Raw genomic sequence first — 12,444 nt, 5'->3', positions numbered from 1 at the left:
GTGTCTCTCCCATAGTTCTGCTATGGCCTCTGAAATCTCTCCTCTTTGTGACCTGGTTGTCCTTCACAGAGCACTGGTATTTACAATTCGGAAGAAGTAAAGTAGAGCGATTAAAATTTAATGTCCGTGTTTAGAGCTTTCTGAATTTGTTATTACTTCTTTCTTATGGCAGTATGAGGTTGAGGGTGGAGACAGAGGTTAGGATTTTTCTGATATCCAGGGCAATGGTGAGGGGGTGGAGCAAGTTGATGTGATGATTTGAATGCCAATGAATTTGAAATCAGGAATCGTGTACTTAGAGAGCTCTCACATCCCCGAGGCAATGACTTATCCAGGAACACTCTCCATCTCTCCTCCCAGAAGGCCATTTTCCTGTTCTTCCCCCTGCCCTAAATTAGCTACACTAGGGTTTAAACTTCTGAAGCCTCCTTGTTCCTCCAAAAGAGACATGTCCCACCTCTCCCCTCCTCTGGGTTCTGAAAGCAACACCTCTACACAACCTGAGCAGTCTCCATAGACTTGAGAAGTAAAAGCCTTCGTCAGACCCAGGATTATATTGTCTGGGAGGGGACCCAGTGATGCCTTCATTTCTTCAAGCTGTTGAAGGTGCCAGATGAAGGTGATGTGTGGAGTGATATGAATGCTGGCTAGCAAACAACACAATGATCAGAGAATGCTACAGAGATGTAAAACTCATCTTTAAACAAGCCAACTTTCTGCTAAGCCTGCACTTTCTGGGATAAATTTTCAACCAAGCTTTAAAACTTCCTATTTTCTTCTCTTATTTTGGCACAAAATTACAGGGGTATATAATGGCATCCATAATTCAGCTCACATGGATGTCTAAACCATAGCTTGCATCCTCAGATAAGTAACTTAGTGTCTGGAATTTTAGATGCAAACTAAAATCAGTTCATGCAGCTCCACTCTTAGCAATTTTTATGTATTTGGCTGCAGAAATCTGCTTAATAAGAAGCCTGGATATATTCAAGAAACAGTTAAACAGTTTTAAATCAAACAAAAGATATTTGAACCAAAGGCAAGTATCTCAAAATAGAAGTGAAATTAAGCGAGCTTTCCACAATGGCTTTCTGTTCTGAAGACGTGGTTTTCTTAAGAGACAAATGATCTAACTTCTATTTGAGTGACTGGTTGGGCATTATGATAGCTATTGCATGAGGTAAATACAGTCAAAATAAAAGTCATACGGGCAGTGCAAACTGGCTTAAGAACATTGTATTTGTGCAAGATAGCATGCAGCTATGGTTCACAGAAGTCCTTTTCGGTATATAAGATGCCAAAAGCTTTTCCAAGTTACACTCCTTAGTGACTGCAGCCAGTATCCATGTGTAGGCTACCAGAGTTTGCCTTGCTTATTTTTTTAAGCAAAAAAGAATTCTTTTAGGCACCACATCCTAGATCTGCTGACTGGTACTGCCCAAAGCCATTGTCAGACGTGATGGGCAAGTGGGTGCCAAAGCCATCCCAATGGGAAGTGGGCACTGAGGGCTGCTCGTATGAGCTCTGTGGTAAGGCATAAGGGCACTAGGGAGGACAAGGTGAACGGTAGAGTAATCAGGAGGAATTACACACTAGCTGATAATGTACCTGTTCATCGTAATGCCTAACACCAGCATTTTAAGCAATCTACCTTTGGTTCCACCACTGTCCCCTTCCCCCTGCAAGTAATTGTTTTCTAAATAGTCTCTAACAGAGAATCAAAAAGGACATGACAGAGTGCACCATGAAATGGGTCCCACAGTTGTCCCTAAACATTGTTGCATGTAGCTATGTAGGCACCAACGTCTCTTTCTTCCCAATGAAATTTTATTCATGATCCTGAGGGATAGTGTGTGTGTCAGAGACAGACACTGGAGGAACAGAAAGATAGGGGAAGGGTTCCTAATGATTTCTACTGTGGAAAATCTTTCCTGGGATTCCCTTCCAGCCTCTGTGAGAGCAGACGTAGGTTACTGGGCAGGGACTGCATGCTCTTTAGTGGGATTCGAGAGGCAGAGAAAGGAAAGGTAGAATATGAGAGAAAATTTCACCCTGGGTTAGTGTGGACTCCATACAATGTCTACAGTTGTCACTGTTTTTCAGACATCGTTGCAGCTTTCTTGCTGCCAGTGCTGTCTGATCCGTGATGAAGTACCATCAGGTTTTCCAAGTCAACTTTGTCCATATAATTTTGTTTTGTTCCCAAGTTGTATATATATTTTTATTTATTTATTTATTTATATTCAATTACTTATCTACACACCTATTGTAATGACAGGATTTTGGAATGGCGGAGGAATTTGCCACTAAAGCACTGGAGCTGAAACCGAAATCTTATGAAGCTTACTATGCAAGAGCAAGGGCCAAACGCAGCAGCAGGTGAGGAGAGAGAGAGAGAGAAGTGAGAGGGGCTGTTCTCTGCAAGTTTGGGCACAGTGGTGTAGGAACTGACCATGCAAAACTATACGAGTATCCCCATAAGAACAAATTTTAAAGGAACATTGATTAGGGCGGCTGCAGAAGACACCAAAATCAACATCCTCCCTTATATAGTAATCCCTGTGGAGCACGTTAATGTGAACTTTTCAGAAGCTCACTGTGGTTGAGATTCTTGGAGTATACTCAGCACCTTACAGCACCAGAAAGTGTCAAATCATGACTGAATTGCGGGGGGAGGTTTTCTAAAAGATACCCTGTGGCTCAAATGCAGCTGTTGGACTTGAAGCAAGGATTAATTCATAGAATCGCCAGAGCCAGACAATGGTCCCTTCTGGCCTAGGAATCTATGAACCTGTGCATCCTAAAACATTCTTCTTCAAGGCAAAATTTTGGCTACTAGTACTGCAGTGACTTTGTGGGCAAATGCCAGCCATTGTGCTTTCAGCAGTAGCTCGTGCTCCATACTGAGTGCTCGAACAAGTTCTGTTGAGAGATGTGATATTAGGATCTCTCTACATTTCAGATGCAGGCATAAGGATTCCCTCATTAAATCTCCCTGAAGGCTCAGGGAGATGAGCTGTGACTCTCCGCAGAACCTGTCAACGCCATTCCTGAGCTGGCAGAAGGGTTTGCATTTGAGCCTCTGCCTCAGGGGCTGAGCACAGGGTCACTGCACAACTGCTAGTCCCTGCTCAGTCAGTGGAGCGAGACACCAAAGCTTCACCCCTAGCCAGAGGACATTTAATGTCCACTTGTGTAACCATGAGGCTGAGGAGAAGACAGTTCAGTTTAACCTCTCATCCCAGAGCCAACACTTCACTGTGCATCTGCCCTAGCTAACACTGTACTGCAGGGAGCACAAGTCTTAATGTGGGAGCGAACCCACAACCTGTCTTCCAGAGACAAGCCCTGCTAGTTGAACCAGACTGACATTTTGTAACTTTCCTTGAATGCCTTCCTTCTCCATTCATTGCAAAACGTTTCCAGAAGCCCTCACATGCCTTTTTCCCAATGATTTAGTCCTTTCCTACAAACAAGAATCATTATTTCCCTGTCATTCTAATGAAACAGGCTCAGCATGGCTCTTTTTGGTTACCTCCTTGTTTGTGCGCCAGCATCACCACTGAGGTCAGCGTAGGTCTGGGGATTTCAGTTGTCTTACCTGCCCTCCCCTTATTTGGAGAGGGTCTAACCAAGTGCTGACTAGTGTTGGAAGGCATTTGGAGGATCTTCTTGTTTGTACCTGGAGCATTTTATAAAACGTCGCATGTTGAATCTGGAGGCCGTTCACCACCAGATCACAATCATGTTCAAAGAGATACAATTTAGTTCAAAAACTAACAGTGTCCCTGTAAATGACAACCCATCTCCTGCAAATACCCCACCCTCTTACTCCTCATAGGCTAGCCTTTCCAGTGTCCGTTCCAAAGAGCATCTTCCATGGAGCCTTGCAAGCTTGCAACTGTTGGGACCTCTCCCTGCCTTGTTCCCTTAATCCTGAGGAGACAAACCCAGTACCCAATGAAGTCTCAGAGGCAGCCTTGTCTTATGCATTGGCTGGGAGAACGCCTGAGTGCCAAAGACACTCCTGCCATTATGTGGCTTTGGACAAGTCAGAAGAAGCTAAACGAGTCACTGGCATGAGCAGCTGCAGCTCCGTCAGAGTGGACAGAGTTGCTCTTGCTTACACCGGTGATGAGCCTGGCACAACGTATGTGCTTTGTTTTTCCCTTCCATAGAGTGGGGATAACTGCTGACAAAGCTCCTGAGGTACTTGAGGCGTAATTAATATGTAAAGCATTCTCCAGGAGAGAAAGGATAATTACTGGGCTGGGTTGTGTTGTCCCAGTAACGTGTCTTCCTCCTCCCCAGAATGACTAACAGTGATTTCCTTTGGTTGGTGTAAAGTAACCAAAGGGAGGCACATAAGGCAAAGCTCAGGAAAGCCTCTGTAGAGATCACAGCCTCTCCCTCAGCAAAACCAAGCTGCTTAAGCTCACTAGAACCCCCCCCAAATGTTTCATTCAAATCCAGAGTAACATCAGTTCTCGTGTCTGTCCCCTGTCAAGCAGGCAGTTTTCAGCAGCCCTGGAGGATCTGAATGAAGCCATCAAGCTGTGTCCGAATAATCGTGAGATCCAGCGGCTGCTGATGAGAGTGGAGGAAGAATGCAGACAGATGCAGCAGCAACAACAGCAGCAGCAGCAGCAGCAGCAGCCCCCTGGGGAGCCGGAACCTGAAGCCCAGCAGGAAGAACTGTACTCTGTGCAAGATCTCTTTGAAGAGGAGTATCTTGAGCAGGATGTAGAAAACGCTTCCATTGGCTTACAGACAGAGTCGAGGCCAAGCCAAGGGCTCCCCATCATTCAGAGCCCACCTCCTTCCCCTGCTCACCGGGATTCAGCCTATATTTCTGGCTCACCTATTGGGTCACATCAAGTTTTTGATTTCAGATCCAATAATTCTGTCGGCTCACCAACAAGACAAGGGTACCAGTCCACCTCTCCTGCTCTGTCTCCAACACACCAGAATTCTCATTACAGACCTAGTCCGCCACACACTTCCCCTGCTCACCAAGGTTCCTCTTACCGCTTCAGTCCACCTCCAGTTGGAGGTCAAGGGAAAGAATATCAAAGTCCACCACCATCACCCCTCCGTAGAGGTCCTCAGTATCGAGCCAGCCCTCCTGCAGAAAGTATAAGTGTCTATAGATCCCAGTCTGGCTCCCCAATACGTTATCAGCAAGAACCTAGTGTTAGCCAACTCCCTGGTAGACCAAAGTCTCCATTATCCAAAATGACACAAAGATCCTTCCAGATCCCCCAGCTTCCTGTTGCAGTCCCGCAGCAAGGGCTTAGGCTACAACCAGCCAAGGCACAGATTGTAAGAAGCAACCAGCCAAGCTCTGCGGTGCATTCTAGTACTGTGATTCCAACTGGTGCTTATAGCCAAGTTGCCCATTCTATGGCCAGCAAATACCAGTCTGCATCAGGGGAGATGGGAGTTGGTCAGAGTAGGTTGGTCTACCAGGGTTCAATTAGTGGAATAATAGGTGATGGTAGACCAGTGCAACATGTTCAAGCCAGCCTTAGTGCAGGAGCTATCTGTCAGCATGGAGGGCTAACTAAAGAAGATCTTCCACAACGGCCTTCCTCAGCATACAGGGGTGGAATGAGATACAGTCAGACCCCTCAGATTGGGCGCAGTCAGTCCGCTTCCTATTATCCGGTCTGTCATTCAAAGCTTGATCTGGAACGTTCTTCCCTTCCCTCCAGCCAACTGGGTTCTCCTGATGTATCTCACCTAATCAGAAGGCCTATAACTATCAATCCCAATGAAATAAAGCCTCACCCACCAACTCCAAGACCACTGCTTCATTCTCAAAGTGTTGGCCTCAGATTCTCTCCTTCTAGCAATAGCATCTCATCCACCTCCAACTTGACTCCCACCTTCCGCCCTTCAGCTTCTATTCAGCAAATGGAGATCCCTCTCAAGCCAGCTTATGACAGATCGTGTGATGAACTTTCTCCAGTCTCTCCACCTCAGGGGAGTTACCCCAGTGAACCAGCTCGTTCCAGGACCACACCGTTCATGGGAATTATAGATAAAACAGCACGGACTCAGCAGTACCCCCATCTCCACCAACAGACCCGGACCTGGGCTGTGTCTTCAGTGGATACTGTTATTAGTCCTACATCTCCTGGAAACCTCCCCCAGCCAGAATCGTTTAGTCCACCTTCTTCAATCAGCAACATTGCCTTTTATAACAAAACCAATAATGCACAGAATGGCCATTTGCTAGAGGAAGACTATTACAGCCCCCATGGGATGCTGGCCAATGGGTCCCGGGGAGACCTCTTGGAAAGAGTCACCCAAACCTCCTCATATCCAGATGTTAAGGTGGCTAGGACACTGCCTGTTGCACAGGCCTACCAGGACAACCTGTACAGGCAGCTCTCCAGGGACTCTAGACAAGGGCAGACATCCCCTATCAAACCAAAGAGACCGTTTGTGGAGTCTAATGTGTAAACGACAGTTGTTGGAGTAAGACCCTTATGTTTTCAGCACACGTTTCCAGGCTTGATTCCCACCTATATTTTTATTATTACTATTATTTCTCTTTGGTAGCTACATGAGCAAGTTTCTCTGGTAATTTCTGTGTGGTAATCAGACAGCCATGCACGCTCTCAGAATCCTTTGGTATCTAGCTGCCGGTGAAGCCAACATCAAATAAGCCAGTACTGTTTGCCCAGTTTCAACTGAATTCCCTCACAGGTGTCAGCTGTCAATTAGGATATGTTAGTACGTAGAGGGGGTAGGGTACATAGATAACCCAGATAGGTCACCCGTGAAGTGGGAGGTAACCAGCTCTTTGCAAGAGGTCATGTTGGAATCTAATTGGTTTCTTTGGTTTAAGGAGTGCCCAGGGAAAATGCTTATTAAAATTCCTAGTGGAAACTGGCTGAGAACTGGCAACTTTTTCAAAACTTGTATTGTCCAGCATTCCCCTAGACAGCCAGAGGCATCCTCTCCCCAGTTGTCTCTTGTCCAAAAAGAGCTTGTTATCTGCACCAAGTGGGGCATTATTTGCTTTTAAGAAGGAGTAGCTATGCATAATAACCATCAAACTGGTTTTACAGCATTTTAATCTCAGTTAGATTTGTTTGTTTTAAATAAGGTAGCCTGTCGCAAGGAGTGGGAACCATGAGATGCTTTGCTATTTTGACAGCTACAGTCTAAATGCCACAGTGTTGATTTATTCTGAGGCACTCAAAATATTTAGAGAGAAATCACACTCTGCCCCTTGGGCTACATCTACATGGGCAGCCTCCGTCAACAGAACACGTTGAGCAGCTATGTGGTTAAAACGCTCTGTCGAGAGCTTGTCGACAAAACTCAGCTGTTCAGTGTTTTGTCGACAGAGTGCCCATGTAGACACTCCTATCAGGCAGAGAGGACTTCTGGTTCCCTGGGCAGCCTTGTTTACAGAGCTTCTGGTCAGCCATTCTGTCAAGGGAGGGCAGGGCAAGCCAGCTGCTCCCTGTCAACAGAGTGGCTTGCTCTTTTGAGCCGCTTTTATTTGTAGATGCTATCTGTTGACAGACACTGCCAAGGTTTCTCTATCGATAGAGGCTGCCTGTGTAGACATCACCTTTGTGAATTTTAATCAGCCAGAGGAATTGGTTAGAAAACTTTTGTGCATTATGTAAGCAGAATTTTCCATAACCTTTTCTAGCACCTCTAGCAGATAATTGCATCTCACACATACCTCCCTGTTTTCACCAGGACAATTTCATGAGATTTTTGTTCTGCTTATAAGGAAAATTTGAATAAGAAAACTTAATGGAGGAAGAAATCTTAAATCTTTTTTTTTTATCATGATGCATAATGTGACATGGAGGGTACCAAGCCAGATAATGTCTAAGCAGTCACATTAGTGAAGTCCTTCTGAAAACACAGCCTTGCCCTGCCATTTCGTTTGTGTTTGCACCTACTCTTTGGAAGCTGTGTGCTGTAGTGAGGGGCTGCACTCCTCTGAGGGTTAGTGAATAACATGGGTATTTTTAGAGCTGCACGATCTGTTCCTGGAATTTTGGAAAGTGGTTGCTGTGTTCCATACCTGTAAATGTTAGAGACAATGTTTTGCTCTTTAAGGACCTGTAGTTAAGAGAGAGATATTTATAATTAAGTTATGTAATCTATTTCAGGAACATGTTCTTGTTTTGTTCTGGTTCCTTTCTTTCTTTCTTTCTCTTTCTTTCTAATCAGATGCAAATAGTGTTGAGTCAATGTGAAAAGCAGGGGCCGTTTCCAAAAACCATATTTACAGAACTTTCCAAGCATTTTCTGGAATTTTGTTTGTATAGAGGGACCTTTCTCTGCATATTTTTCATTTAGTGTCAGTTATGTTTTTAATCTGCCTTTTCAGTAACTGAGGGCAAACAGCCAGGTGGATGGGAAAAGCGTTAATATTGTAGCTTGTTTTAAAGCAAAACAGTGCCTGTTGCCCAGTATTTATTCTCATATCAACTCTTCAAAAGGGAATTAGCCCTAAGAAAGATGTAAAGCTGTTTCCAAAGGGCTGCGTGAAGCTAGTCGTAGAAGGAAACATGCATTGAACCAAATTAAGGGCACATCCTCGGCTAGCATAAATTAGCATCACTACAGTTTTAAATCAGTTGAGGATCCAGCCTTAAAACTCTTAGCGAACCCTGGCTTCGATTAGCTTTTCATTTGTGTGGAGTTATAAAGTGGATCCACACTGTTTGTTATACTCTCACTACTTAGACCAAATGGAGAGGCACCACCCTTGGGACAAGTCAAACCTGTCTCTCCCTGACAGATGGAAAGTACTCTTGGTTTTGCCTCTGTGTTCTCTGGGGATTGTGTTTCTTCCACTTAGATATTTGTGGGACGCTTCTATAATTCTCCAAACCAATATTTGTACTGGAGGATTGAGGTTTTTTTCCCCCGGGGGTTAGAAGGTGCAACTCAGAGTTTTCTACTTTTGCTTTTTTACAGTGATCTCTAAGCAGGTTGTTAAAGTGGTGACTTTTTTTCCTTCCCAACACATTTAACTGGGCCATGAGGAAAGGAAGCTGCATGCACTATTTCTGTCATTGAACAGGATACTGACCAGTATTGTTTCTCTCTTTTTTTAAGCATTTTATACCTTATAAGGAGCAACTGATTGTTTGAATCTGCCTACAGTACATCAAGCTAACTAGATTGTGTCCACTGAGTTTTTTAATAGCATCAAATTTTTGTTCAAAGCCCTGTCTTTCCTGAGCAAATCAATGGCATTTCTAGCTTCAGTAGTTTCTTCTGAAAGGAAGAAGGAATCAAATTTCACTCCATCCCTTTTTTTAAGTGAGACATGCTGCTGCCACAAGCCAGTCATCTCTAACCTTGTTGAGAATCTGAACTGAATGATCCTTGTTAAAAATAATGCCATTGTAATATCTCTGACTGTGCTTTGCTTTGCTATTCACTGCCATGTGATTCCAGTACTGTATGTTAGAAATGTCCCCTAAAAGCACTTACATGTACAACTTCGGGTTTATGAAGATGTTTTAAGGAGAAAAACAAACAGCTTACACTTTAACACGAATACAAAAATGAAACAACACTTAAATACTGTAGCGTGCAGGGTTTTTTCCACAATATCGTGTGTTACATTTTCACAGGATTCTTGCACTAATGGTTTACCATCTGTTCTCTCTGTAAATGGGTGCACTTTACTGTTTGAATTTGTTACTATGATAAATACTGGATATTTAAGCGTGAGTAGTGTCTTCATTAGAAACTAGCATAACAGCTCTTGTCTCAGTGTATTTTTAAAAAAAGAGAAAAGAAAAAAGAAAAGAAGCAATGAATCATATCATTTATAGCACAAGAACTAACTGTTGTACATAAGCATCAAAAGATTGAATAATTTTTAAATACAAAACTATTTGCAGTGATTTTTAAAGCGCTTCCCCAGCAATTTTCTTAGGACACTTGAAGCATATTTGTTATTTTTTAGTTACTGGATTGGTAAGGAACATGCATCTCAATTGAAGATCAATATTTATTAAAACTTTTGTATCTTCAGAGTTGTAGTATCTGGCATTGACAAAACGGAGCTTAGTTTGTATTTGTGGTCATCTTTGGCTTGGTTGTAGAGTACGCTATCTAAAGGCAACTCAGCAGAACAAAAGATTGCGATTTCTCTTGCTGCCCCTCCACTCTGTAAGGTTAGATACATATCTTGTAAACTTGTCTGCTGAGGAAAGCGGGATGGTAACCCCCAGCTGGTGTCAGGATTTGCAAAGAGCATACAGAGATACTGTACATTTCTCCTGCTGGAATAATTAAAACCACCAGCACTGCCCCGCCAGCCAGAGCTATGTAGTTTGAGCCTGCCAGCTGTAGTTGGGTTCTTATGGTGCACCAGATAAAACAGGTTCTTGATGCCTAAGTCAGGACCCCCAGAATTTTCCCCCTAGAATGTGGTCTGTGGGATACACTGAAACGTGTTGCAACTAAACTAGCCACTAGATGTCACTGTGACTGCACAAAATCACCTTTAGTGGGCACTAGGCTTAAGTGAGCTTAAGTTTCCATCCCTGCTGTGAGGCTCAGGATTCAATTTGCTGCCCAACCCTGGGAAAGAGGCACCAGTTTAGGAATGGTACAGGAGCGTGGGGAGCTCGTGTGTAGAGGAGGGAAAAGCTCAAGGAGTGAGCCCCTTGGATCCATCTCAGTGGGTGAAGAGTTTGGAGGGCCTGGGCTCTACCCGCTTCGTCCTTATATTATGGGGTGCAGAGAGCGGCTGTTGTGTAGGTGAGGCCTGTGCCAGTTGCTGGCTCCCCTGGCCTGTTGGAATCACATGCAGAGGAATTTAGGGTAGTGTTACGTGAAGACTGTTCCTAGATTTGTCTTTTTCTCAAAGTATTGTGCCCATATCTAACCTGTCATTTGGATGACGTCAGTCCTGGCCAGGGTAGCTGCTAAGTATCAGTAACTCAGTGCCATAGTACAAAGATTATTTTATATTCAGGGTCACCCAGAAGAAGTCTATCTAAAACCGAAGTGCCAGCTATGCCTTACTTCCCGCACCACGCACGCCTGCGTGCCTGCTAGTTTTTTACCTTAATTGCTACGGTGGGTCTTTACTGATCGATTGCAAGCTCTCGGGGTGGTGTAGTTATTTTTCCTTTGGCTGTTCCAGACAATTCATCTACCATGAGTACTGATCTTTAACCAAGGGCTTAGGGGAAGAGCTACTGTATTTGCTGTGCAATGTTGCAGCGACCTCCATTGCAAAATGCCTTTACTCACTTCTGGTTGCTAAAAGGAGAAGTTGGTGGGGATCATGTGGACACAAGCACAATGGTGAAGGTGGAGCTGCTTTTTCAGAATTACTTGAATAATTGATGGACTTATATTCAAACAAACTCTTTTTCTAATACAAACCACTAAGGGCTGAATTGTTTAGCAAGATTCATTTGTGTGCAATGCCTGACTCACACTGGAACCTTTCATTGACGTGTACACGACACCCCTGCAAAAACAAAACTAACACAGTCAAAGGGAATGGACACCAGATCACTACACTGTATCCTCCATGGTCTACCTCCCATTCAGCTGCACTCCTGCCACTTAGCTAACAGCCTGAAGTGGCTCTTGGCTGCCCTTTTAGGCTCACTGGTCAGTTACAAAGGAAATGGGGATTGGCCCTTGTTAGAACAGTGTCTTGTTATGGGTTGGTGGGAAAGCCTCAAGCCTATAGAGATAGGTCACTTTAGCTGCAGTATGCCTTGATGAGCCCTGACCTGCCAGCCGAATTGGAGACACACTGTACTTACGTCCTTTTTGCCAATACGTCAATCACCTAGAGATTCCAATGTGGTGGCTTCCAGTGGTGCCAGCGTCATGTCTGTCCAGCATTTTGTTTTCCATAGTCTTATGGCATTTTTGTCTCTGTTCTGCCTGCTCCACTTTCAAGAGGATTTGTAGTAGTACAAAGATGTACAGTATAGACGCCTGGATGATTTGTACTAAATAAATAGTACTGGTTGCCATCCCTCAAGACACTTGCTGGGAAGATCTTTAAGACACTTAATGTTCCTTTAGCTTTTCTATAATTCTGATGTAAAGGACTTTCTCTGTACAGTATATTACTCAATGCATGTTCTGTTCTCTCTACTGATATATTGAACACGACACAGTTGTGCTATTGTGTGGGGGAAGGCAACTCCTGCACTCAGCGGATGCCCTCAGCCACTGATGTATAAGGAAAGAAAAACTATTTTTTCTTTGCTGTATTTGCTTGAGCAGAGTTTTCTTGTCTGTACATGTGAGCTGTGAGATAGATGTGAAAAGTTCAAATGAATGCATTTCCCCCCAATGTATACAGATTGTAATCTGTACAATGACCTGTACGTATGACAAAAATGTACTTATTTATAAATGGTTAACACTTGGAAAGCGTGTGTGGCCTGATGTTTTCCTTGTGCTGCA

General features: G+C 44.0%; 1 protein-coding gene across 2 annotated transcripts in view; it reads left to right on the top strand.

Moving 5' to 3' along the window:
• TANC2 (tetratricopeptide repeat, ankyrin repeat and coiled-coil containing 2) overlaps positions 1-10,976 on the top strand; it is a 703,794-nt gene extending 692,818 nt beyond the window's left edge. The window contains exons 29-30 of one of the 2 annotated variants that reach the window (XM_074978796.1): positions 2,279-2,379; positions 4,512-10,976. In XM_074978796.1, coding sequence (XP_074834897.1) covers positions 2,279-2,379; positions 4,512-6,468 — 2,058 coding nt within the window. In that variant the 3' untranslated portion in view covers positions 6,469-10,976. Of the gene's footprint in view, positions 1-2,278; positions 2,380-4,508 lie in introns of both variants that reach the window. The other variant, XM_074978797.1, reaches the window with a different exon arrangement.
• The last annotated feature ends 1,468 nt before the right edge of the window (positions 10,977-12,444 follow it).

This window comes from Carettochelys insculpta, chromosome 28 (genome assembly GCF_033958435.1).
Source record: "Carettochelys insculpta isolate YL-2023 chromosome 28, ASM3395843v1, whole genome shotgun sequence".
NCBI classification, from domain to species: Eukaryota; Metazoa; Chordata; order Testudines; family Carettochelyidae; genus Carettochelys; species Carettochelys insculpta.
The sequence above is the reverse complement of the archived record's forward strand: the minus strand, read 5'-3'. Positions and strand labels throughout refer to the sequence as shown.